The 26,305-nt window shown below is 42.4% G+C and overlaps 3 protein-coding genes across 6 annotated transcripts in view; 1 reads left to right on the forward strand and 2 right to left on the reverse strand.

Annotated features, from left to right (window-relative positions):
* Positions 1-26,009, forward strand: part of phykpl (5-phosphohydroxy-L-lysine phospho-lyase) — a 41,694-nt gene extending 15,685 nt beyond the window's left edge. For 2 of the 3 annotated variants that reach the window (XM_029661722.2, XM_029661726.2), the window contains exons 13-14: positions 7,457-7,587; positions 7,906-26,009. In XM_029661722.2, coding sequence (XP_029517582.1) covers positions 7,457-7,587; positions 7,906-7,949 — 175 coding nt within the window. In that variant the 3' untranslated portion in view covers positions 7,950-26,009. Of the gene's footprint in view, positions 1-7,456; positions 7,588-7,905 lie in introns of those variants that run through there. The other variant, XM_029661725.2, reaches the window with a different exon arrangement.
* LOC115130513 (heterogeneous nuclear ribonucleoprotein A/B-like) lies at positions 9,301-13,634 on the reverse strand. 2 transcript variants are annotated; one of them, XM_029661727.2, is made up of 9 exons: positions 13,521-13,633; positions 12,845-13,112; positions 11,866-12,034; positions 11,541-11,699; positions 11,316-11,447; positions 10,964-11,066; positions 10,643-10,813; positions 10,463-10,548; positions 9,301-10,016 (listed from the first exon to the last, which is right to left on the reverse strand). In XM_029661727.2, exons 2-8 carry the CDS (start codon positions 13,084-13,086, stop codon positions 10,478-10,480), a joined length of 1,047 nt encoding a protein of 348 aa, XP_029517587.1. In that variant the 5' UTR covers positions 13,087-13,112; positions 13,521-13,633; the 3' UTR covers positions 9,301-10,016; positions 10,463-10,477. The 2 variants fall into 2 exon arrangements, with proteins under 2 accessions (XP_029517587.1, XP_029517588.1); XM_029661728.2 differs by lacking the exon at positions 10,463-10,548 and having other exon boundaries at positions 13,521-13,634.
* On the reverse strand, positions 22,397-26,014 carry LOC115130516 (small ribosomal subunit protein RACK1). Its single transcript, XM_029661743.2, has 7 exons — positions 25,803-26,014; positions 25,077-25,248; positions 24,277-24,520; positions 23,840-23,950; positions 23,257-23,397; positions 22,845-22,955; positions 22,397-22,505 (listed from the first exon to the last, which is right to left on the reverse strand). Exons 1-7 carry the CDS (start codon positions 25,909-25,911, stop codon positions 22,440-22,442), a joined length of 954 nt encoding a protein of 317 aa, XP_029517603.1. The 5' UTR covers positions 25,912-26,014; the 3' UTR covers positions 22,397-22,439.
* Positions 26,015-26,305: the final 291 nt, after the last annotated feature.

Below are 26,305 nucleotides of genomic sequence, written 5' to 3' on the forward strand. Positions count from 1 at the left end.
TAACAGTCAGAATCTACTAAAAGTGGTAGCAATGGTATGTTTGCTCCTCTGTCCCTTCATATTGAAGTGGAACATTAATTAATTGGTCATCCATCTGAAACATTCTAAGAAAGGGGATATCAAAATTAAATAGTTAGATAAATGTTTAACTAATCTCTAAATGGTCAAGTTTTAAAAAATCCTAATACATGTTATATTCAAACTTTTTATAAACACACTGCTCCATAATCCTGAGGACATTGTCCCGTACAGAGGTTCCCCCACATTGAAGACAGCTTGGCAGTCTTAAAAATAGAAAGCTAAATGCTACCATTAAAGTATGCGTAAACAGGCAATAAAGAGACAAAAATAGTACATCATATCATTACTGCAACAAACATTGTTAGAAATGGGTGTAATTGGCAAATATCTTCCTCTTCTCTGCAACTGTGCACATGTGTGAGTTTGAGTGAGCAACAGAGAATGAGCAAGAGAGAAATTGGGGAAACTTTACATGACTCACCAATTAGGACGAGAGTTTTGCGAGATAAAATAGGATTTGGTTTACTTTACTAACTTCTATTATTAGAAGCAGTGCTATTTCAATTGGATTTCCTTACACTACACTTCTAATGCACCCATACGATAACCATTTTTGGTTTGAGGTAGAACTATTTTGAGTTCCATGTAGAACCCTCTGTGGAAAGGGTTTTACATGGAACCTAAGAAGCAAAAAAGATTATTCAAAGGGTTTTCCTATGGGAACAGCCGATGAACCATTTTAGGTTCTAGATACCACTGCTTTTTTTTTTAAGTGTGTACGATCAGGCAATCATGGGAAGCTGAATAGCATGTCTCTTGGGGAATCCAGTCTGTGAGACGTGATGCATATGGGGAAAAAAGTATCAAACAGAAGAGAAAATAACATTTTGGCAACAACTTACTGTCAATGACTATAGATTTAAGGAAGGGTGCTTCTGCTCTCTCCTTTCACTGGGATGTGCCAAAATAGGTCACTGGTAACTGAGTGGGTGCCGAAGCACTGCTGTAGAGGCCATGCATCAGGTCATTGACATGTTTCAGGAACTGTAAAGACAGATGAATCATGAGTCACCATTACCTAAGATCTTCACTAAGTTAGCCTAGCAAGTACATTGACTATGTTGCCCCTCAGCAACCTGGCAGTGAGGCAGACAGATGAAGAGATATAGATAGACAGAAAGCAAAACAGGCTATTTACATGTCTTAGTCAGCAGGCTAGATAAATTCTGTACTCCTCCCTTTGTTTCCTCCATCCAAGCTAGAAGATTCCTGAAAAAAAGGAGAATGAATTGAAAGGGGCAGTTGAGAGGTGTAACGTTAGAATGAGTGTTGAGGGGGAGCAGGGATAGGCAAAATGTATCCTATTGTCAAATACAAAAGATCTCTGATTAATCAAGAAAAATCTTCACATCCAGTGTGGGGAGGTACACATTTCAAGAATTTTACAGTAGGCTACCTTACTGTCTCACACACAATCAATGTATGTGTATTCATGTACAATCTCTCACACACACACACACTCACAGCTAGCATGACAATGTTGACATGATATTTTCTATAGATTATCCTCACAATCATCTCTCTCCCTCTCACACTGAACACACACACATAGCTAGCATGACTACGTTGACATGAATGTTTTCTAAAGTTATTGTGATCTCCTCTCTCACACACCTGCAGAGAATATACACACACACCCCGTTACAATCATTAACTCAGATATTCAAATGTTATCTAGCTAGCTTCAACAGGTAGAAATTCAAATGTACCATGTCCATAGTGGATTAGCCATAGAGCTAGCATTAGCCAGCTGAATTAGTTAGTTGGCTAGCTAATCTTACCTTGACTTTAGTTTCCCCAACAAACTGCCGATTTTACTTACAAAAGTAAAACAAGAATTCAGGAGAACAGGGACTACCACTTTTAGAAGTTGTGTACATTTTGAAAAACTGTTGCTGTTGACCAATGTGCTCGAGCAAGCAGGCTGCATGCAGAGATCTTTTTTTTAGCTAGAACTAATATGGTTACCTCCATATTTAGCTACAGAAATGAAAATTAAATGACTGCACGGATTCTGTTAATTGCTTAAAAGCTAAGGGAAAATATAATAGTAATATTTTCAGGGTCAAATTCAGGTGCAATACATTTTGACAAATTATGTATGGAAATAAATGCGATAAAAATAGAGTTTTGAAAACCCTAGTGGATTGAAGCATGAAATAAATGAAATATTGAAATAAAAGACATGCTTGTGTTATTTATTAAATAAATAGTTAGTCATAAAACTTCCAAACAGAATTCAGTTGAACAGAAGGAAATGTGCAGCACAATAAACAGTGCAATTAGCTAACACAAATGAAAAATGACCATTAGAAGCCAACACATACAGCAAGCTACCAGATATAATTAATTAAACAACCATTATTTCATGGTACTGCCATTTTACTGCATTTTTGTATGGGTATCCTGTATGTTTATTGCCTAGAACAAATATTATGGAAGTGAATATACACTTTTCAATTTGGTGGACTGTAACTACGAAAAACACTGCCATAGCCTGTATTAAAACCAAAAGCATTTATAGCATCGGAGATTCTCTAAAATTAGGGATCATCTCTGATAGCTATAGGATCGCAGAGACTATCACCAATTTGAACTTTTAATGACTAAGCAAATTCCATGACTTTGTGGTGAAATAAAATCACTTTACCCCCCTTGGTATTTCAACACCTGCCGAATAAAAGCCTCAAATGGCCTTTCTCCTGAAAAAGTTAATCGGGCCGGATAAATTTAAGTGGACTCGGCCCGGGTACCATTACCCGGAGCCGAGAGTAATATGTTTCTGCCAGCCTGCATGTACAGTTGAAGTTGGAAGTTTACATACACTTAGGTTGGAGTCATTAAAACTCATTTTTCAACCACTCCACAAATTTCTTGTTAACAAACTATAGTTTTGGCAAGTCGGTTAGGACATCTACTTTGTGCATGACACAAGTCATTTTTCCAACAATTGTTTACAGACAGATTATTTCACTCACAATTCCAGTGAGTCAGAAGTGTACATACACTAAATTGATTGTGCCTTTAAACAGCTTCCAGAAAATGGTGTCATGGCTTTAGAAGCTTCTGATTGACTCAAATGATGTCAATTAGCCTATTGGAGGTGTACCTGTGCATGTATTTCAAGGCCTACCTTCAAACTCAGTGCCTCTTTGCTTGACATCATGGGAAAATCAAAAGAAAATCAGCCCAGACCTAAGATTTTTTTTTTGTAGACCTCCACAAGTCTAGTTCATCCTTGGGAGCAATTTCCAAACGCCTGAAGGTACCATGTTCGTCTGTACAAACAATAGTACGCAAGTGTAAACACCATGGGATCACGCAGCAGTCATACTGCTCAGGAAGGAGATGCGTTCTGTCTCCTATAGATGAACGTACTTTGGTGTGAAAAGTGCAAATCAATCACAGAGTAGCAGCAAAGGATTGGTGAAGATTCTGGAGGAAACGGGTACAAAAGTATCTATCTCCACAGTAAAATGAGTCCTACATCAACATAACCTGAAAGGCCGCTCAGCAAAGAAGAAGCCACTGCTCTAAAACCGCCATAAAAAAGCCAGACTATGGTTTGCAACTGCACATGGGGACAAAGATCGTACCTTTTGGAGAAATGTCCTCTGGTCTGATGAAACGGGAAGGCTTGCAAGCCAAAGAAAACCATCCCAACCATGAAGCACGGGGGTGGCAGCATCATGTTGTGGGGGTGCTTTGCTGCAGGAGGGCCTGGTGCACTTCAAAATAGATGGCATAATGTGGGAGGAAATTGTGTGGATATATTGAAGCAATATCTCAAGACATCAGTCAGGAAGTTAAAGCTTGGTCACAAATGGGTCTTCCAAATGGACAATGACCCCAAGCATAGTTCCAAAGTTGTGGCAAAATGGCTTATGGACAACAAAGTCAAGGTATTGGAGTGGCCATCACAAAGCCCTGACCACAATCCTATAGAAAATTTGTGGGCAGAACTGAAAAAGCGTTTGCGAGCAAGGAGGCCTACAAACAAATCAGGAGGAATGGGCCAAAATTCACCCAACTTATTGTGGGAAGCTTGTGTAAGGGTTTGATCCAAGTTTTTTAAAAATAAAGGCAATGCTACCAAATACTAATTGGGTGTATGTAGACGTCTGACCCACTGGGAATGTGATGAAAGAAATAAAAGCTGAAATAATTCTCACTACTATTATTCTGACATTTCACATTCTTAAAATAAAGTGGTGATCCGAACTGCCCTAAAACAGGGAACTTTTACTAGGATTAAATGTCAGGAATTGTGAAAAACTGAGTTTAAATGTATTTGGCTAAGGTGTATGTAAACTTCCGACTTCAACTGTAGGTAGGGGTAAAGTGACAATGCAAAAATAAACAGCGAGTAGCAGTAGTGTACAAAAAGAAGTCTGTAGCCATTTGCTTAATTGTTCCGCAGTTTTATGGCTTGGGGGTAGAAGTTGTTAACCCTCTTAAGGATCCACCCTTTTCAATTTTTGCCTAAAATAACATATCCAAATCTAACTGCCTGTAGCTTAGGGATTGAAGCAAGGATATGCATATTCTTGATACTATTTGAAAGGAAACACTTTGAAGTTTGTGGAAATGTGAAATGAATGTAGGAGAATATAACACTTTAGATCTGGTAAAAGAAAATACCATCTTTGAAATGCCATAATGTATTATTCCAGCCCAGGTGCCATTTAGATTTTGGCCACTAGGTGGCAGCAGTGTATGTGCAAAGTTTTAGACTGATCCAAAGACCCATTGCATTTCTGTATCAAGATTGCCCAAATGTGCCTAATTGGTTTATTAATAACTTTAGGTTCATAACTGTGCACTCTCCTCAAACAATAGCATGGTATTCGTTCACTGTAATATAGCTACTGTAAATTGGACAGTGCAGTTAGATTAACAAGAATTTAAGATTTCTGCCAAGATCAGATATGTCTATGTCCTGGGAAATGTTGTTACTTACAACCTCATGCTAGGACGTGGCTCTCGGGTACCGATTGCCATGCGGTAGCAGAAAAAAACAGGCTATGACTTGGGTGGCTAGAGTTTGACAATTTTATGGGCCTTCCTTTATACTAGGCGGTGTCAGTGGTCCTGGATGACAGGAAGCTTGGCCCCAGTGATGTACTGGGCCATACGCACTACCCTCTGTAGCATCTTCCAGTCGGATGCTGAGCAGTTGCCATATCAGGCGGTGATACAACCGGTCAGGATGCTCTCGATGGTGCAGCTGTGCCCTCTTCACGACTTGTGTTGGTGTGTTTGGACCATGATAGTTTGCTGGTGATGTGGACACCAAGGAACTTGAAGCTCACAACCCACGTCGATGTGAATGGGGGTATGTTCGGTCCTCCTTTTTCTGTAGTCCACGATCAGTTCCTTTGTCTTTCTCATGTTGAGGGAGAGGTTGTTGTCCTGGCACCATACTGCCAGGTCTCTGACCTCCTTGTAGGCTCTCATCCTTGTCGGTGATCAGGCTTACCACCATTGTGTCATCAGCAAAATTAATGATGGTGTTGGAGTCATGCTTGGCCACGCAGTAGTGGGTGAACAGGGAGTACAGGTATAAAGCACCACCCCTGAGGGACCACCGTATTGAGGATCAGCGAGGCAGATGTGTTACCTACCCACACAACCTGGAGACGGCCCGGCCCATCAGGCAGTCCAGGATCCAGTTGCAGAGAGAGGTGTTTAGTCCCAGGGTCCTTAGCTTAGTGATGAGCATGAACAGCATTCTCACATAGGTGTTCCTTTTGTCCCAGTGGGAAAGGGCAGTTTGGAGTGAAAGAGACTTTGTCATCTGTGGATCTGTAGGGGCAGTATGCGAATTGGAGTGGATCTAGGGTTTCCGGGATGATGGTGTGGATGTGAGCCATGACCAGCCTTTCAAAGCACTTCATGGGTACAGACGTGAATTCTACGGGGCGGTAGTCATTTAGGCAGGTTATCTTGGCGTTCTTGGGCACAGAGACAATGATGGTCTGCTTGAAAATATATTACATACTTGGTCAGGGAGATTGAAAATGTCAGTGAAGACACTTGCCAGTTGGTCCGCGCATGCTCTGGTTACCTGTTCTGGTAATACGTCTGGCCCCGTGGACTTGTCAATGTTGACCTGTAAAGATCTTACATCAGCTACGGAGTGTGGTCACAGTCGTCTGGAACTGCTGGGGTTCTCATGCACGCTTCAGTGTTGCTTGCCTCAAAACGAGCATAAAATTAATTTAGCCCATCTGGTAGGCTCACGTCACTGTGCAGCTCGTGCATGGCTTGATAAATATGTTGTATTCAAATAATATTTTGAGAGAGCAAAGGACACAGTTCAAAGCCCTTTGAACATTAGTAATACAACATAATCGACATGATAGTACCTCCTAGTGGTGAGTGTATGTAATGAAACTTTGACAACGTTGGATTGTTGTTGCACCTAGAGTGGGTCACTGTCATCCCAGCATCACACAAGCAGCCACAACGCAGATGGAGCTTCTGAATGTCAATTTGCACTTCCTTCATGACAATATCATTCAGTATGCCGCCGACCTCGCTGCCACTCTGCCCGACAAGCTGTTTTCTACACCATGTCTTACAACCTATGACTTCCTCCTGAAGCACAGCTCCAATGACATTCGCTTAAGAATGTAATATGTCTCCAACAGTTCAGAGGCCAATGATATAGCACTACACTTGCCCACCAGTACACCAAACATGAAGACATTGCGCTTGACCAGTAAGGTTTCTCACATCACACAAAAACTACTGTTCCGCTTCCTTTTCACATGCATGTCTCAGTAGATTTTTTCTCTAAATATATATATTTTTTTCACTGAGTTGTCACCCAGTGCTGGAGGCCAAAACTCTTGCCCAAGGGGTACTCAACTAAAGCAGCAGAGTAGGTACTGCCTCTGAGCATACAATATTAGTGCCCTATTATATATACTTTACCATTTTCTTATCGGTGAAGAAAAGGATAAAGAGCCAGAACCTCATTTGAGTGAAGATTGAGGCCATTGTGATCGTAAAAGCTATTGCTTTTATCGTTGACATGCGACAGTGAGTGTTGGTATTTCTCTGATATGGGCCCTCTGCAGGGGGAGTGTTTGTGGCAGATGAGGTGCAAACAGGCTTTGGGTGTGTGAGGAGCCATTTCTGGGTCTTCCAGCTGCAGGGTGATGTTTTCAGATGAGTAGTCGGACTGGTAATTTACTGCGACATGGCCTTAGGAAGCAACAACTTTGCAAACATATCAGTGTCAGTGTTTGCTGCAGTCACAATTCGGTGAAGAGTTATCACTATTCTTATTTTGGTATAAATCTTTGCATTATTTTTTAATAGAGAACCTTTAAGCAGAAATATCCTTTGGTCTCGTCTCCCTTTCCAGACTGAAAGAAGAGTATACCTGTGTCAGTACAGACGGCCCCTGGGAGAACATTGTCAAGTTTAAACCTCCCATGTGCTTCAGTATGGAGGACACAGACTTGGTGGCAGACAGGATACACCACATTCTCACAGGTGACTGGAACACTTACCCTATAGCCCTGACTTATTACAATACAGTTACAGTTGTATAGTATACGTTTATTATACTTGAGACAGAATACCCAGTCTCAACAAAACATTTAGACCCAAGTCGACACAGCAGTTTGCAGAACTTAAATTTCAGAGAGCTTACACTGACCTGATTCCTTATATCTGCCGACACAGAAGTGTTGGGGGACCATTTCTGAACCAGGCCAATGGCACTTACACAACAGTCTTGAAGGATCCATACTACACACCACCTAAGCAGGTGTGTAGGGACCTGTTGACAATTCTACTTTTCCTTTTCAGACATGGAGCGCAGTCATCAAAAACTGGACAGTGGAGATTTCTAAGGTTTGTACAAACCTGTAGAAAGATTTAATTGCATCAGACAGTAAGAATTGATCACAATCAGAAGGAGTCAGAGGTAGTGTTGTTGATAGTGTGATGTGCTCCTCCAGGAGATTTCACTAACCGTTAAAAGTGCATTTCTCAGACATTGGATTTCATAGGGCAGAGCACCGGGGTCCGTATCTACAAATCATCTCAAAGTAGAAGTGCTCATCTTGGATCTGTCCATAGAAATCGTATTTATGATCTAAGAAGGCTAAACGTATCCTATATCAGCATTCCTACTTTGAGGTTCTTTGTGGATATGGTCCCAGAACTTGGGTATTTTGCTTTTCATACAAACTGCAGTCCTCATGGTGGAAAATAAAGGGGAGGAATGCAGACTTATTCAACACAGCCAATCTCAAGGATCCATACCACAATTAAGGATAAAAAGCCAAATTGTTAAGACATTAAGATTACACTACTAGATCTACCAACACAAGAATGTTTTGTGACAGTTCATGAAGTGGAATTAGTGACTGCTTTTGATTCTGCATGAGGGATAAGAGAAACGGTGACATATGCAAGAGAAAGGCAATACATTTCTACTATAAAACACTAAAGTCGTGATCCTCACATTTATACTTCCCTGTGGAAATAGATAATCACATAGCAACTACTGGATCAAGGAGTGGTCACAAAGGTCTACTGATACAGTAGAAAAGTGTATGTTAAGCTGCATTTACACAGGCAGTTCAATTCTGATATCTTATTCCCCACTAAATTGGTGTTTTCACCCATCAGATCAGCTCTGTGAAACAATCTGGGACTGGTCTTTTGACCAATTAATTAGTGGGAAAAATAATCAGAATTGGGCTGCCTGTGTAAACAGCCTACTTGACGTGAAATGGACACCAGCCCAGGCAGACTGATGAGGTCACTTCCAGCTGATCTTGATAACTGCAACATTGCATGGCAACAGTGACTTTGTACACATGACAGACGATGTATGGGGGTGGGCGTGCACTTACCAGAGGACTACAGTTATTACCTTGACTTATCCACTTATAAAAACATACCAAATACTGTAGTTCAACGTCAGATCCATAGTGGGGTAAGATCAGCTAGCTCGGAAAAGTAAAATGACGCGGAGGCTACGTAGCACAGCTTTCAACCCATTGACTGAGCCAGTTATCCCTCTGCCAGCAAAGTATCTGCCACCGCATCCCAGAGAGGCATCCATCTGTATGGCACGATTTTAACCTTACCCAAGGCAGGACAAGTAATCCATTTAACAGTACAAAGCAGTTAACAGTAACCAAAACAGCATTAGGGGGAGGGTTTATAAATGATAACAAAAGGATCCACGTGTAATATAAACCAAAAGTTTATTTCTACCAATTTGCCCAAGACACTAGAGGAATGAGTTTCCAGAGAGAAAGGGAAGGCCCTCTACTTACAGTACAACTGAGCGCAAGCCTGTTAATGTATCGTATGTAACACTAGTAAAGCCACTTTTTTTTAAATTACAGAGAAGATCAGGTGGGACCTCCTTAAAAGCCAAAAAAACTAATGCTGGTTGTCCTCGTCTACTAGCCAAATGCAAGCATTCACTAGACAAGCTTACAATGAAACCTGATTAGTTTTTAGATCTCTTATTTCACCTCACCCCACATCTGAAGCCATGCAACTCGCGTCAAACACTCAGCACGGGAAAATGTTTTACTAATCCTAGAAATAACAAAAAAAAAGGTAATTGTTTTATTTCAAAAGCTTCTGAAAGCTCTGCTCCGGTTTGTTGGCAAATCCAGTAGACATGTAAAATACAACCACACAATACATTAGATTCAAAAAGGTACCAAAAAGTACAGTAAAAATAACACTTCCATCTCTGGAAATGTAAATGGACAAAACCATATAAAATAAAAAATAAAAAGGTGGAAAAGTGACATTTGCTTCCCCAGTTCCTCACTTGATCTGTACATATGGAGCATGAGTCCAAATTTCTGCCAACTCCAAAGGAAAAGCCAAAGCCCATGTTCGCTGTGGCCGGACCATGGGTTTCTTTTTTCTGATTTACTTAAGACCTTAAGAGAGAAACATGGTGCTTACAGTTACTGAGCATAACCAAAAGGCATTTTGTATTACACATGGACACCATGATGTTTATGAATGACTTAACAGTTGTATACTTCTATTAAAAATGAACACTCGGAGTGGGGAGAACGTCAAAGGGGACATGACACCTAGCTGCCATACCTAGCACCCCATCGCAAAGGCCCTAATGCTTATACTGGGTCAACCACCACCTCAACCCTTATTGATCAAGTAGTGTTTGTAGGGATGCATCTTAAAATGGTTGGCACATGGAATGAGACCATTATTAATGAATTGCAGACCCTCCCCACCCACTTCCCCCCGTTAACAAACGTTTGAATGGGATCAGACTAGATGGGAGAAATTTTGGAGTCAAAGGGCACAAATGGTTACAGCTAGATTGTCATATCACCATAGATGATGCAAAAATGCATACCTGCACTACATGTGATCAGTATGGCTTGTAGCTACTCTGGTGGCCTCCACGTCTTGGAGTTTTCCCATAGCCTGCATTGCCCTGGTCTGGAGGACAAGAAAGAAAGGGACTGAGTGTCTTCCGTACGACAAGGACCAACAAAGTTTCTCACATTTGCGTTTTTGGGTAGTTATCGCTTACTGTAGTCGTAGCCACCCCCATAGCCATAGTATCCAGCGGAGTAGTCGTAGTTGCCATAGCCTCCATATCCGCCGTAGCCTTGCTGTCCACCGTAGCCGTAGCCCTGGTTCCCATAGCCCTGGTTCCAGTAGTTGTTGTATCCGCCACCTTGGTTCCAATTCTGGCCCTGACCTGAGAAGATTACGTTACAGTGATTAGAAGCACATAGAGCAGAGTTATATAAGCAACCACTTTGATCTTGGGACTGGGGTGAGAGGAGCCTATTTTAGAACCTGTTTCGTCAGGTTAAATCCACACAAGGTGTTTTGTGTAGATACTCACCTCCACGGCCCCTGCCTCTTCCACCACCTCCACCTCCACCGCCACGGCCGCCATATTGCTGCTGCTGGTACACCTCTTTGGGCTGTGCTATTTTAATCTCACACTGGAACAGATCAGTAACACGAAGACTTAAGTTTGACATGGGAAAAACCTTTGCCACACCCACTGCATGGATCTTCAATGTGAGGGTTAGATGTTACCTGAAGAAACCGCAGAATTTGTTATATACAGAAATCTAAAGCTTAATTTGAAAGGAGGAAATCACAACTCTGCAATCATACGTACAAAAAGAGACTGTGCACACACACACACACACAACCCTGCAATGCATTGACCGCATTACAATTGTTACCTTGCTTCCACTGACGTTATGGAATTTCTTTTCTAGCACTTTTTTGACAGGAGTTTCATCCTTATACGTGATGAACACGAACCCCCTTCTCTTTTCCGTCTTTGGGTCCTGTGGAAGCTCGATTGTCTCGATCTGCAGGTCAAAGGAAAATAAAATAATTACTGTTAAAACACCACCTTACCACTAAGTCAGTGTTACCCCCAGAGATAGATGTTGATACTGTACCTCGCCAAAGGTTCCAAAGTACTCCTGGATAACTTCCTTGTCTGTGTCTGGGTTGAGGCCACCAACAAAGATTTTCTTTACGGGCTCCTTCTTCATAGCCATGGCCTTCTTGGGGTCGATCTGTCGTCCGTCAAGTCGGTGTTCCTTCTGTTCCAAAACCTAGACAAAAAGGAAGAAAAAGCAGCCAGAGAATGAAGAATAGAAAATAGTTGTAGTACTGCAGGGATGTTGCCAAGTTGTAATATTCCACATGGGAACACTGACATTCAATATGCATTACAGTTCTTAGATAAAAGTAACAAACCCCAAAAACATGTTCTCTTACCTTGTCTACACTGACTGCTTCTTTGAATAGAATAAAGCCAAAGCCTCTTGACCGGCCTGTCTGCTGGTCCATCTTTATGGTGCAGTCCGTCACTTCACCGAATTTAGAGAAATAATCTTTAAGATCTTTCTTACTTGTGTCCCAGCTAAGTCCTCCAACAAACATTTTCCTAGCAAAGAAAAAAGGATAACTGACTAAATATGATGGTTGGGTAACAACCGCTCTAAAAGTGTTGGGGAACAGTGGGACGAATCTGGCCTGTGGTTAGTTTTATTTGTCCCCCCAAATTCTGAGAGAAACTGTTCATATCTTTTTTTGTTGGGTGGGTGAATTTTCCATTGTTAGACATAAGACTAAAACAAGGAGACCAGCTTCAAGTGATTGATGTAAGACATCTGTTCCCAAATATAAATCGTATAGAAATATAATCAAGGTTTGAAATGATGTTTTAGTCAACAACACATATATTGTAATGAAACAGCAGCCCGAGGTCCGGCGCGCCATCGACTGTGCCGCAAAAGCATGCTCGTGCGGCAGTCGATTTCCGCGCTTAAAAACCCAGGGTCGTTACAATATATTTATTTGTTTTGACCTTTTTGCAGTCCATACATTTGTAATTACGTTCTGGCCCACTTGCCAACCGCTCCGAAAAACAAAAATGGTCCCCGCGGCTGAATCTAGTACTGCACAAATCAGTGGCCATTATTGTTGAAGATCGGCTGGGCCTACTACTGTATGGCCAAAACGACATCAAACCCCAAATATCTGACCAGAAACTCTGGTGTGTGCCCTAAACAGAATAAACAACCTAGCCCTGCAAAAAGATACTCCCTCTCCGGCGATTGTGTTACATTTAATCGCTGCTGGAAGTGGCGCCCCCCCCTCGCTCCCCACATGGCGCCAACAAAGCCAGACCGAACAAAGGAGCGATTACAACCCATTAACACTCTGCCGAGATCGAAAACATTTCTGTACTCACCCTGCATCCTCCTCGCCTTTGCTGGCGTTGATCTGTCCGCCTTCGCCTTCAGTGGCACCATTTTGCGAATCTTCTCCCTCTACTGCCGCCTCGCCTTCTATGCAGGCTTCGGTCTCTTCCTCGCCTTTATTCAGGGTTTCGGTCTCTTCCGTTTCATCGGCTGTTTTTGCGCCGTTAAAATCATCCTCGCCTTCGTGGCCGTTTTCTGATGTTTCCATAAACTGTTGCTCGGTGTCAGACATTCTGTAATTGTTAGGTTCCCCTTTTCCTGCACAAAATGAAACATTGTTACCAAAGGACCTGTACAGTTATGTAACCCACACGCCGTACATGCTTCGCCATTTATGCTATGCCAGTGAATTACACTCCCCCACCATTTTGGCTGGCAACATTGTTTTTTGTAAATGTATGGGAGACAATGTTCCCGGAATGACAGCGAGACATGACAATAGACTCATCGAATGAGGGTATAACAAACATTTTTTTTTGCACGGACTGAATGTAACAACCAAATATCGTCAATGTAACTGTATCGCGCGGATAAACCGTTAGCATGAACCACACCACTCAGTTACGTAATGCGAAGGCCATGCGAGCTGTTTTACTACTCAAATATTACAGCCACATTTATACCTAACACCGAAATAACGAAAATAGTTATTCTTATGGTACTTACACAAATACAAAATAAGATGAATAGATGGAAAATAATCCCCTAAAGCCTCTTAGTGATCACACAATCAGAAAATACTCTCCAAGATGGATTCTCCCATACAACGCCAACTCGTGGTTGGTTTTATAGTACCCGTTAAACAAAAAACGACCTTTCATTTAGGGGCCTCTGATTTGATTCCCAAAGCTGTCTATCATGGCTATGGCCAATTATGTACCCCGATTCAGTGTACACGCCCACTACACGTAAGAACTTGCAGTACATTTGATTATTTTAGGTACATTCTTGAAGAAACCAGTCTGCAAACTACAAAACAATCAAAAAAAATGAGGGGAGGGGGAGCTGTGGCCAAGAGACCAGAGGTGGCAGAACGGAGTGCTCGGGTTGGGGTGTTGGGTTTGAGCATAGCCTGAAAGTAGGGAGGGGCAGTTTCTCTCGCTGCTCCATAGGCAAGTACCATGGTCTTGTAGTGGATGCAAGCTTGGACTGGAAGCCAGTGGAGTCAGGGCCAGAATAATGCAGGGGCTTACTGGGGCTGAAGCCCCTTGGCCCATGCCGTGGGGGGCCTAAAAGCCAGGAAAAACAAATAAGTATATATATACAGTATATCAAATCGTATTTGTCACATGTGCCGAATACAACAGGTGTAGACCTTACAGTGAAATGCTTACTTACAAGCCCATAACCAACAATGCAGCTAAGAAAAATAAGTAAGTAAAAAATTATTAAAGAGCAGGTGTAAAATAACAGTAGTGAGGCTATATACTGTACAGGGGGTACCGGCACAGAGTCAATGTCGAGGTGGGGTGGACGGCAATACAAATAGTCTGGGTAGCCATTTGATTAGCTTTTCAGGAGTCTTATGGCTTGGGGGTAGAAGCTGTTAAGCCTTTTGGATCTAGACTTGAAGCTCCGGTACCACTTGCCGTGCGGTAGCAGAGAGAACATTCTATGACTAGGGTGGCTGGAGTCTGACCATTTTTAGGGCCTTGTCGGGTGTCTGAAGTAAATCCTTTGTGTCCAACTCGTTAAAGAAAAAATCTTCATCCAGTACGAGGTGAGTATAAGCTCTTTTCGGTTATAAGAGACGGGTGCCAAAAACATTATGCACAAAATAAGTTACAAATAAAGCAACAAAAAAAACACAATTACACAATTGGTTAGGAGACCATAAAACGGCAACCATCTCCTCCGGCGCCATTCTGAATATATTATACACTGTTTAATGTAGTGTATATTTGATATATTTTCACTGCAACTGCCAACCACAGGAAGGCTCAGGAGTCTGCTCTCGATGAGTATAGACAGTCTGCTGCCGCTCTGCCAATCATCAGATGGGGGGAGAAAAGGTGGTAGGGGGACCACACGGTTCATTGGGGGCCCCTGCCTTGATTGGGTAACTGATTAATAAAAACAAAAACTGCATGATAGATAAATGTGACTGGTCAATTGTGTGAGTCAGGGGCTGGGCCCACACCTGTAGTGTGCCCAAGAGGCAAAAAATACTAATCTAAATGACTTTTTATCCAACCACAGGAGCCCGCCCTCAATGTTCAAAATACGCCAGAGAGCATAATTTTGCCATAGAGGATCAATAGTTCATTAAAAATAACTGTGGATTAAGTTTTATCACAAGCACATACAGGCATCTGCCAAAATTAAGGAAACACCAACATAAAGTGTCTTTAAAAGGGTGTTGTGCCACGAGCTGCCAGAACAGCTTCAATGCAATTTGACATAGATTCACCAAACCATGACAGGAAAATACATATATGGTATATATATACCATCTATGGATTATATTTCTATGGTTGTTTGTGCCTCTAGGTTTGCCTTTTGCAGATTTTAAAATACAATTGCGGGAAAAACTTACAGTTTGGAAAGTCAATGCCTACTGCTGAAAAGAGAAGAGTAATCTGTCTGTAGAACCATTACAAACACTTTTTATTAACAACTCCCCATTTGTAGCTAACAGCAGCACTCTTTTTCAACGTACCTCATCTTGAGATAGGCTCATGACAAGCGCATCGGCCATCACCGTGAGTAGCCTATGGCTTCATCATTAGGTGAGTCAGTTGGCACTGGAAATTTTAGTTAATCGCCTACGATATATATGCATTTATAAACTGGGTGTGTCGAGCCCTGAATGCTGATTGGCTGACAGCTGTGGTATATCAGACCGTATACCACAGGTATGACCAAAATGTATTTTTACTGCTCTAATTACGTTGGTAACCAGTTTATAATAGCAATAAGGTTTGTGGTATATGGCCAATATAGCACGGCTAAGGGCTGTATCCAGACACTCCTCGTTTCATCATGCATAAGAACAGCCCTTAGCCGTGGTATTTTGGTCATATACCACACCACCCTGTGCCTTATTGCTTAAATATTGCCTCCTAATATAGTACATTCTGTGTGTCATTTCATTGGCCTGGGCTATTGTTTGTTTGAATTCAAGACCAGATTGATCGCCGTTTATCAGAGTAGCCACTCATTTTGTTAATTTGTGCGGTATTAAAAATATTCAGCTAATGTCTTCTATCATGTAAATGACGTAGAATTGCATGTGTTTTTAAAAAAGCTGTTTTTTTTCGGACCGTGGGAGAAAAAAAAAATCCCATGTGTGGAACCACAAAAAACACCTCTACTTAACTGTAATCTATGCCGCATAGCAAACGTTATGGCTTTATTCAAAATTGAAATTAAATGTATCATGCCTCAAATTGCATCTTGGTGCATGGATTTGTTTACAGAAAATGATGGTGTGACAGGAAGGGGGAAATAGCCTCAGGGTCTATGATTTCTTAATCCGTCCCTGAGTGGAGTGTGCAGAGAAACTGGATGACATGGGAGAACTTGGGGAAAGTTGAACACCATGCGGGCTGCAGCATTCTGGAGTTGCAAGGGTTTTATGGAACAAGCCGGGAGCCCAGCCAACAGCGAGTTGCAGTAGTCCAAATGGGAGATGACAAGTGCATGGATTAGGACCTGCGCTGCTTCCTGTGTGAGGTAGGGTCGTACACTACAGATGTTGAGCATGAACCTGCAGATGCAAGTCACTGCTATAATAGTTTCAGAAGAGGACAGGGTGTTGTCCAGGGTCACGCCAAGGTTCTTTACTGTTGGAGGGGGACAACTTGCAGTGTCAACCATGATGGAGAGGTCTTGGAACGGGCAGTAGGGCTGGGCGATTTGGCCTAAAAACCATATCTAATTTTTAAAAAATCTATGGGCAATTCATGATACATATATAAACAAAACATTGTTGCACAATTAGGTCAATACACTGCATTTCAAACAGTTATGAATAATCTAATGAATTCAGGGCTTGTAAAATTATACCTAGGCTAAATATAAGCCTTCCACAACCATAACATGCTGACCACACCGCCCGTGTTGCGAGCATGAGCATTGAAAAATAAATGTACACATACATGTTATTCAATCATTGCACCCACACTGCCTGCGCATGTCTGCGTAGCCAGGCGCTAAAATAGAACTTGGTTTTATTTGTGACACTTTACGCGCTGAAAGTCCTGCCTCTCCCACCTCATTGGTTTTTAGGAGCATAAACCCACGTGGGTGTTTGAAAGATGAACTGAGGACTTTAGTCAAGTTGGTTGCCGACCGCCATATAAAGTCCAAAGAAGAAGAAGCCTGAAGGAAAGATTAATAGAAACTAACTCAGTTGACCCTTTTATCTGTGGATTAATTGTCGGAGTAGAGGACCTTGTGCATTTCAGGTCAAATAACAACCCAATGATTATATCCCAGGACAAATTAGCTAGCAACAGCAAGCTAGTTAAATTGTCATAAATGTTTCATGCTTTTCAGCCTGTCCCCAAATTAATATAGTTTGTTCAGAGTTTGTTTGATATTTCAACCTGCGTGTCCTGATCTCGTCTGGTGCGGGTGGACAAAATCAACATGCGCCCTATTGCGCACGCTCACGAGTGGTCTGATCAGCATGTAAGACCCACTAATCATTTAATTATTTTATCAAAATAGATTAACCTTTTTTTGCGCTAATCATTGATCTGACTTTCAAGTGTCTGAAAACACAATTTTTATTACAAATTTAACCAGAACATCCACTAATAATGACCAACTTCTTGTAGCAGGCATCATAGAAAATGAACACAGGTCTCAAACAATCTCTCAAGCACAAGCCCACGTGGTAGTGAGTAGCCAGCTGATCTTTACATTAAAAGTCTAGCCAACTTGGATCCATTTCTTTGCTAACAAGGTAGAACAGTTATGAATAGACCCTCGTGTCCCGTCTCCAACTGTTTAAAAATCACATTTTATTGGTAAGATACACATAGCAGATGTTAATGTGAGTGTAGCAAAATGCTTGTGCTTCTAGTTCCGACTGTGCAGTAATATCTAACAAGTAATATAACAATTCCACAACCACTACCTAATACACACAAATCTAAAGGGATGGAATAAGAATATGTACATATAAATATATGGATGACCGAGCAGCATAGGCAAAATGCAAGATGGTATAAAATACAGTATATACATATGAGATGAGAAATGCAAGATATGTAAACATTATTAAAGTGACTAGTGATCCATTTATTAAAGTGGCCAATGATTTCGAGTCTGTATGTAGGCTGCTGCCTCTCTGTCAGTGATGGTTGTTTAACAGTGTTTGAACAACTGCCTGTTCAATTTGTTTAGATATTGAAACCAACTGGCCTACCTGGACAAGAAAATGCTTATTTCTCAGAATGAGAATGAGTTGCCAATTCCTTACATAAATAAATATTTTTATACTCACTGCACATTTATCACACAGACTAGACAACTAGCACATACTGTTGGTCTGTGGCTAAAATGCTGCTAGCCGTTCGGGTTACCACAATGCCGCGCGCGACAGAAACTGAGCATTCATTTTAAACATGTTCATTGATACTCTCGCTTCAGTAGGGTCTGCTCTGTTCTACCTTTAGGGAGTTGAGACATAATAAGGGTAGCGTTAGAAAGGTTAAATTCTATTACAGTAAAATAATGTCTCTAAGCGTTTCGGTGTGCAAATGAACGATTTTGTTGGACCGAAGTTCTCTTTTGTCATTGTTGTGAGTGGCAGGGGGAGGTTATTGGTTTCTGTGTGCAAGTGGGAAGGTGCACATTGCACACAGCACAGAAGGAGCCGAGACCAAAATGGGCTAAAACATAAATTCAAATTATTTTGATATATCACCCAACCCTAGCGGGCAGGCCTTGCCGGGAGGAAGAGCGGCTCCCTCTTGTCAAGGTTGAGCTTGAGATGCGTGTTGCCACCTGGGTGTCAGAAGTGGGTAAGAAGAAAAGTAGTTGTGTCATCTGCATAGCAATGATAGGAGAGACAATGTGAGGATATGATGGAGCCGAGTGACTTGGTATATAGAGAGAAGAGGAGAGGGCTAGAGACGCCCAGCCCCCAGAGGGCGGAGAGGAGGATCTGATGGTTCACGGTGTCGAAGGCAGCGGATAGATCAAGGAGTATAAGAACATAAGAGTCAGCTTTGGAAGTGCGGAGAGCCTCTGTGACAGAGAACAGCAGTCTTGGTTGAATTATACATCTTGAAACCTGACAGGTTAGTGTCAAGATCGTTCTGTGAGAGATAGCGAGAAAATTGGTCAGACAGCACACTCAAATGTTTTGGAAAGAAAATAAAAGGACAGTGGTTTGTAGTTTTTGGCATCAGAGGAGTTGAGGGTTGTTTTCTTGGAGGGGAGCAACTCGGGCCATTTTGAAGTCAGGGGGGAGGCAGCCAGTGATCAGGGATGAGTTGATGAGGGAAGTAAGGAATGGGAGAAGGTCTCCAGAGATGGTTTGGAGAAGGGGGAGGGGATGGGTTTGAGCGGGCAGGTTGTCAGGCGGCCGGACCTCTCTAGCCGAAAGTGGGCACTAGATCTACGCTATCGGCTAGGACCGACGGTCCGCCATTAAAGCTAGTTGAGGAAAATGATGCGTTTGCAGCCTAAATGGATGATGCTTTATGTACGAGCCAGTCCACGGGTGACAAGAATGTATTACCGGCTGGGCACATCAATCCTAGACGATAGTGCAGATCTAGCGCCACTATCGGCTACCTAAGCTGGGTATTTTCCCCATCTCTGTGCTTATGCTGCTTCCTCCCCAGTTGCACCATCAAATATTTGAGGTTTGTTGGGATTATTTCTGACCAGCCAATCAGCCAGCCAAGTCTTCGGAGAAAAACACAAATAACTGAATTAGTTTATTCAGGAAAAAAAAACTAAAAGCAAATGTAACATGTACTGTTGAAGGTGCATATTTGTACATCCACATTTCTCATTACACCCTGTTACTTACGCAGGGGGAAACAGGCTTCTGTTTGCAGAGCTCAGTGAATCCCCTGAGCAATGTGGGTCTCACAAACCTGCCCAGGTAGTCTTTGGATGCCTCTCCCACGGGGATGGGCTCGATCACAGCTGAACAAAGAGCGAGACACCCGGGTGTATCAGAGAGAAAATCACAGGGGTATAACACACTGACTACAGGAAAAACCCCTCCAACTTCTATGTCAATGTAAACCTGTTGTACTTTGTGTGTATGGTACTCTTTGCAATATAGGTCAGGTTGAACTTGCATTAAATGGATAGCTTACCTTTGATTAAAAAAAGTGCTGAAGAAAGGAACAATGCCTTCAAAGTATTCACACCCATAGACTTTTTTCACATTTTGTTGTGTTACAGCCTCTCATTTAAAATGAATTAAATGTAGATGTTGGTCACTGGCCTACACACAATACCCCATAATGTCTAAGTGGAATTCTGTTTTTCAAAATGTTTACAAATGAATAAAAACAATTAGAAGCTGAAATGTCTTTTGTCAAGTACTCAACCCCTTTGTTATGGCAAGCCTAAATAAGTTCAGGAATATGGACTCACTCTCTGTGCAATAAAAATACAAAAAGCAGATGTTAAATATCCCTTTGAGCATGGTGAAGTTATTAATTACACTTTGGATGGTGTATCAAAGATAAATGGTCACTACAAAGATAAATATATTTAAAAAAAAATGTTTTGACAAATTTTAGAATTTTTCTTCAACTTTGGTATTACAATTAAATTCATTTGAAACGCACTTTGTCACAAAATGTGGAAAAATTCAAGGGTTGTGAATACTTTCTGAAGGCACTAAATATTTAATGTGTGTGTGTTTAACTTACATTTGGGGAACATGAACTTGATCTCTCGCTCGACTGAGAACGAGATGCTGCCATGCATTGCATTCCTTAGGTCAGTACTTGACTCGCAGGATGGGGGAGAGGTGACATGCACATGTAGCCTACAGTAAAAGTGCTCAGTCATACAGTATTGATTGATCATATGCGCAATAACTCATATATGCAGTAGGTATGCGGGGGTAATAAAATAACTAGGCCTACCGGTATTTGAACTGGATGGACAACATTTAGTTGCATATGGATAAATATTTGCTCTCATAATAGGTGGACTTCCATCGGGTGAAATCAGTAAAGATTCAGACAGTTGTCAAGGTCTCTAAAGACAAATCCCAAACCACACTTAGAGCCCAGTGAATATCTTCCATTTGGGGTGAGAAGAGGGCTGGAAACCCAATGCTCTGCCTTCTGACTGACCCTTTCTGGGTGTTTCCCTGGCCTTGGTGCAGTTGGACAGGGCGATAAATTCAGAGCTCATGAAGGCCGTTTGGCTTGGGAAGAACAGCTTACTGCTCACAGTCACTTGCACTGCTCCGGACTCAGCTGCAGTTTGACAAAGATCAATTGCAGACAAGACACGATCACATTATGATTAATGACAAGTGTACATGGATGATGTTGAGTTTTCCTGATGTCTGTGGATCAAACCAAAGCGCCGCACACAATCATTCAAATCTGCCCATGTCCATCTATTCCTTTTGGTTCATTACGTTTTTATTGCATAGACACACATTCATTCTTTTCAGTCGTAGCCTCTACTTTGGCAACACCCCCTTTGTATTTACAGATGACCGCCACTGATGTCAAACTGTTCAGGACCTGGCTAGTGGCGATGCTATGAGCAGCATGAATGTGTTGTTCAACGGCTGTGTGAATTAACGTTGTACACCAACCTGTAACAGTGAACCCAGAGCTGAGAATGATATATTCAGTGTAGTGTATAGCGTCAGGTTTGTGCAATAACAAAACTTCTCTCCACGTAAATCCGAGGGGCGTCTGATTTGGGGCGGCAGGGTAGCCTAGTGGTTAGAGCGTTGGACTAGTAACCGGAAGGTTACAAATTCAAACCCCCCGAGCTGACAAGGCACAAAGCTGTCGTTCTGCCCCTGTACAGGCAATTCACCCACTGTTCACAGGCCATCATTGAAAATAAGAATTTGTTGTTAACTGACTTGCCTAGTTAAATAAAGGCAAAATAAAACATTTCTTACTCGTTTGTCATAACGTTCGCTCTCGCCTGGGGCAGAGTAATACGGCGCGATCGCAAAATCTGATGACGCGAATATAACGCCAGTTTGCAACATGTTCAAATTGATAATGGAATAGCGTTACAGGCTGACGAGGAAAACCCATAGTAAAGCTGCCAAAGTTTAATAGTGTCCGCTTCCTAGCTACAAACCTTTTCGAAAGAGGTTTACTCAGTCCCATCGACGTTCGCACTGTTGCTAGGATTCAGATTACGGCAAGAGATTTAGACCTCTTGACGGCAAGTGGAGAAACGCAGAAGATCCGTAACATGTGGACTGTGACAATTACAAAACATCTCAAATGTGAAAATATGTCGCACCCTTTTATTACAGAATCACAACCCAATTATAACAAAAAGTCAACAAAATATGCATTAAAATTGTGCCACAGTGCAAACGTATTCAAACAAACAAGACACTCAAAAAGTTCATTTAAAACGGTATTTTATTCATCAAATCTGAAAAGGTCCTTATCGGGTTCCGATGGTAACCTGCCACACCCTGATCAGGTTATCCGTGTAGCCAGCAAACAGGGTCTGTTAAAAGAGAGAAAAATAAGGGAAGAATAAGAAAATGTCCAGAAGTTGCAAACAATAAGCCGTTGACAATATATTAAAGTATAATGCTCCCACTAGGTTTGAGTCCAAGTGCTAGACATTGCATGAATATGTACTACTGTTGTTTCTATACCCATCATCATTGCAGGACTTGTCATCAGAGCCAAAGCTCAGGCAATAAATGAATGTCACTTTGTAATCACAGGGCAAGGCAACAAACAATCCAGCAGAGACACAATCTTCTGAGAGCAGACTGAAATTACACAACCCTGTTCTAGAAGTAAACCCAGGGTTCTAGCATAGCTCTGTGGGACGTACCTGTCCGTCAGCAGACCAGGCCAGAGAGGTGCACTGTGGGGGCTCGGCCTTACTGTTGGTGCTGATAACCTCCTGTCTCAGCTCATCCACAATGATCTTGCCCTCCAGATCCTGAAGGGGGGGAGAAGGGGACTTATGAGCATAGCTTTGAGAAACAATGGGTTGTGATGAAATTGGAACTACTCTGATGTGGACATGACAATCACATTCTCAGGTCCAACAGATGGCTTCAGAAAAGGATGCAGTTAGCAGAGCTCAGAAACAGCCTCTTTATCATCATAGAAATAAGATGGCATTGGAATTTTCCATCATTGCTCCTTGACTAATGTAGTTTGATTACAGATTACAACACCAAACAGTCTTTCCAACCAACTGCACACAGTGCTGATGTATTCTGAGAGTAGAGTCTTACCCAGATCTTGATGCTGGGTCCGGTGGCAGCACAGAGCCAGTAGCGGTTGGGGCTGAAGCAGAGGGCGTTTATGTTGTCACCACTGTCTAGGGTGTACAGGTGCTTGCCCTCGTTCAAGTCCCACAGCATGGCCTGACCGTCCTATGGGAGAATGGGTTTCAGGGTCAAAGGTCAGCCAATGGACAATGCAAACGAAAATGCTTGCTTTGCAGGGCAACTTGGGCATGCAATTAAGTGTAGTCCATGGCCGTTCACCGGGGATACGAACCATCAACAATAACCCTAAATGGCAAATCTCAGTAAGCAGGTTTGAGTACACTAAATTACGTTTCAAAAGTGCCGGTTGCGTTCAGAAACAGCCTCTTTATCATCATAGTGAAACAGAAGGCAATCGAATTTCCATCATAACTTTGCAACACCACATTTAACACCAAGAACTTGCCCCAAGTTATTACATCAACCACAGACCCATCCAGTGACAATCTAATCCGGTCAAATTCAATAAAGGCAGAAACTGCAGGTGAACAGTGACAACCTTATTTGCTATTACGTTATAGATTTATTAGGAGTGCTTTCATCATACCTTTCCACCAGACGCGCAGAGAGAGCCATCGGGAGAGACTGTCACTGTATTCAGGTAGCCAGTGTGGCCAATGTGGTTAGTCTTCAGCTTGCAGTTGGCCAGGTTCCACACCTAGTGGGGAAGGCCATGTGTTAGGGTACACTGATTAGAAAAATACCTGCTGGAGGTGAACCATTTCAAGCGTGCAATGTCTAACACATTTGCAGCCTGGTTCCTGTACCCATCATCATTGCAGGACTTGTCGTCAGAGCCGAGGCTCAGGGTGATTATGTCACATTGTAATCACAGGGCAAAGCAGGAAAACACTTCAACAGAGAGCTTGATTGTATTACATCTACAGTAACAAAACCATTTAAAAAGACTTCTGCTTCGTTTAATAATCTACGCAGCCACCTGTCCTAGCGAGTCACTTGTGCTGTATGCAGCGTTGTCCGTACCTTGACCATCTTGTCCCAACCACAGGAGACAATGATGGGGTTGCTGCTGTTGGGGGAAAAGCGCACGCAGGACACCCACTCAGAGTGGCTCTCATCCTGAATGGTGTACTTGCAGACTCCCAGGGTGTTCCACAGCTTGATGGTCTTGTCCCGAGACCCAGACACGATCTGCCGGTTGTCAGCAGAGAAAGCCACACTCAGGACGTCCTTGGTGTGGCCCACAAAGCGACGGGTGGTGGTGCCACTGGAGGGGAAGAGAACCGTTGAGTCCATGTGTAAATCTTCATACTACAGATGACTAATAACCGGTGTAATTGCGTTGTTCAAGTCAACATTGAAACCAAGGCAGCACATGATTCTGATATCCACGTCTCATCTTTCACAGGTAAGCGCAGGTTGCATTCAGAAACAGCCTCTTTATCATCACAAGGATACAGATGGCATTGGAAGTTTCATCACTTTAGAACCAGCATTTTGACTGCAGCATGATATGAAACTGACAACATTTCCTTCCTGGGCTTATGCACCAGGGTGAACCCCCTTTACCCAAATGGTTGGATTGATAACCTCATCCTCACTGACCTGATATGACTGGAGGGGTGTAAACAGGTTGGCAGAGGCAGATAACTCTGGTCCTAGAATGTCTGTAGACGTTTGTTCCAGCTCAGCAATGAACCACCCAGGACAAAATGAGGCAACTGATCCTAGTCTTCAGTTCAGACCAGAATCAGATGTACAGATGCCTGCACATAATTTAGACCTCTGCATGGTACTACATCACCCCACAACCCTAGACTTACGTGGTGAGATCCCACAGGCGGAGCGTCCCATCCCAGGACCCGGACAGGGCAAACTGTCCATCTGAGGAGATGACTACATCACTCACAAAGTGAGAGTGTCCCTTCAGGGCACGCTGGGGGATGCCATAGTTGGTCTCATCACGAGTCAGCTTCCACATAATGATAGACTTATCTGAAAGAGAAATGCTGATTATACATTTAAAATACAAATATAAATGTATGGAATGGTAGATTGCAGTTGAACAACCAAAGGTAGGCCTAGCTAACTAATGTAACATGTACGCGTTAAGTATGGGAAGCTAGCCAGCCAACTACCGGTATGTTTCCTTCAACAATTACCGACAGACAAGCACAATCATAGAGTCCTCAAAACAAACTTTTAATAGAATGCTATGGTAGTTACAATTCAATTGTCAGGTCTAGAAATGCATTTCTCATTGCGAGCCTAATGAACATTTTTGTCCACTTGGCGGTGCACGTGGATGTGTGTCGGCATAGCAGGCGACGTCTGTTCTCAATGGCTAGCAATCAAGACATAACTTACTTGTAGAGTAGTTTGTCCACTAGACATTGCGTTTGACGCAAGACTTGCCCCCTACATTAATTGAGCTCACTTTCATGATTTACATTGTTTAAGCCGTCGCGGCTACACATCAATTTAGCAATGTAACATGCTTGGGGTTAGCCATATCTCCGACCATTTGTAGCGGGCTGAGAAGCGCTTACCTCGGGATGCAGACAGAATCATATCGGGAAACTGAGGGGTAGTCGCGATCTGGGTGACCCAACCATTGTGCCCCTTCAGGGTGCCCCTTACTGTCATCTGCTCAGTCATTTCGGCGAAGTTTTAGTGTGCCCTTTTCAAGGATGGATATAGATTAGTTTGAGGGCTAGGTTTCCCTAGGTCCTCTCACATTTAGGCACAGAGAAAAAGGAAGTTCAGACCCGGATGCAGAACCTTTGAGGGGTCGATCGCGCGCGGAGTACACTGGGAAGAACAGTTTTAACCCTTTCATGCCCGTGTGTTTTATTATTTATTTTTACTTGGATTTTACTCTTCTTCCATGTCAAACATAATATTATTAGAAAGATTAAAGAGACCATTGCAAAGTTATAATTGTAGCAATCATGTGGTAATCCCCAAAAATTGATCCCAAAATTGTATTACAGTTTCATTAATGTAAGTGCTTTATAGGTGGCCATGAAAATAGGCCACAGGTCTTTCATTC

The sequence above is a fragment of the Oncorhynchus nerka genome, linkage group LG6 (assembly GCF_034236695.1).
Source record: "Oncorhynchus nerka isolate Pitt River linkage group LG6, Oner_Uvic_2.0, whole genome shotgun sequence".
Taxonomy (NCBI): domain Eukaryota; kingdom Metazoa; phylum Chordata; class Actinopteri; order Salmoniformes; family Salmonidae; genus Oncorhynchus; species Oncorhynchus nerka.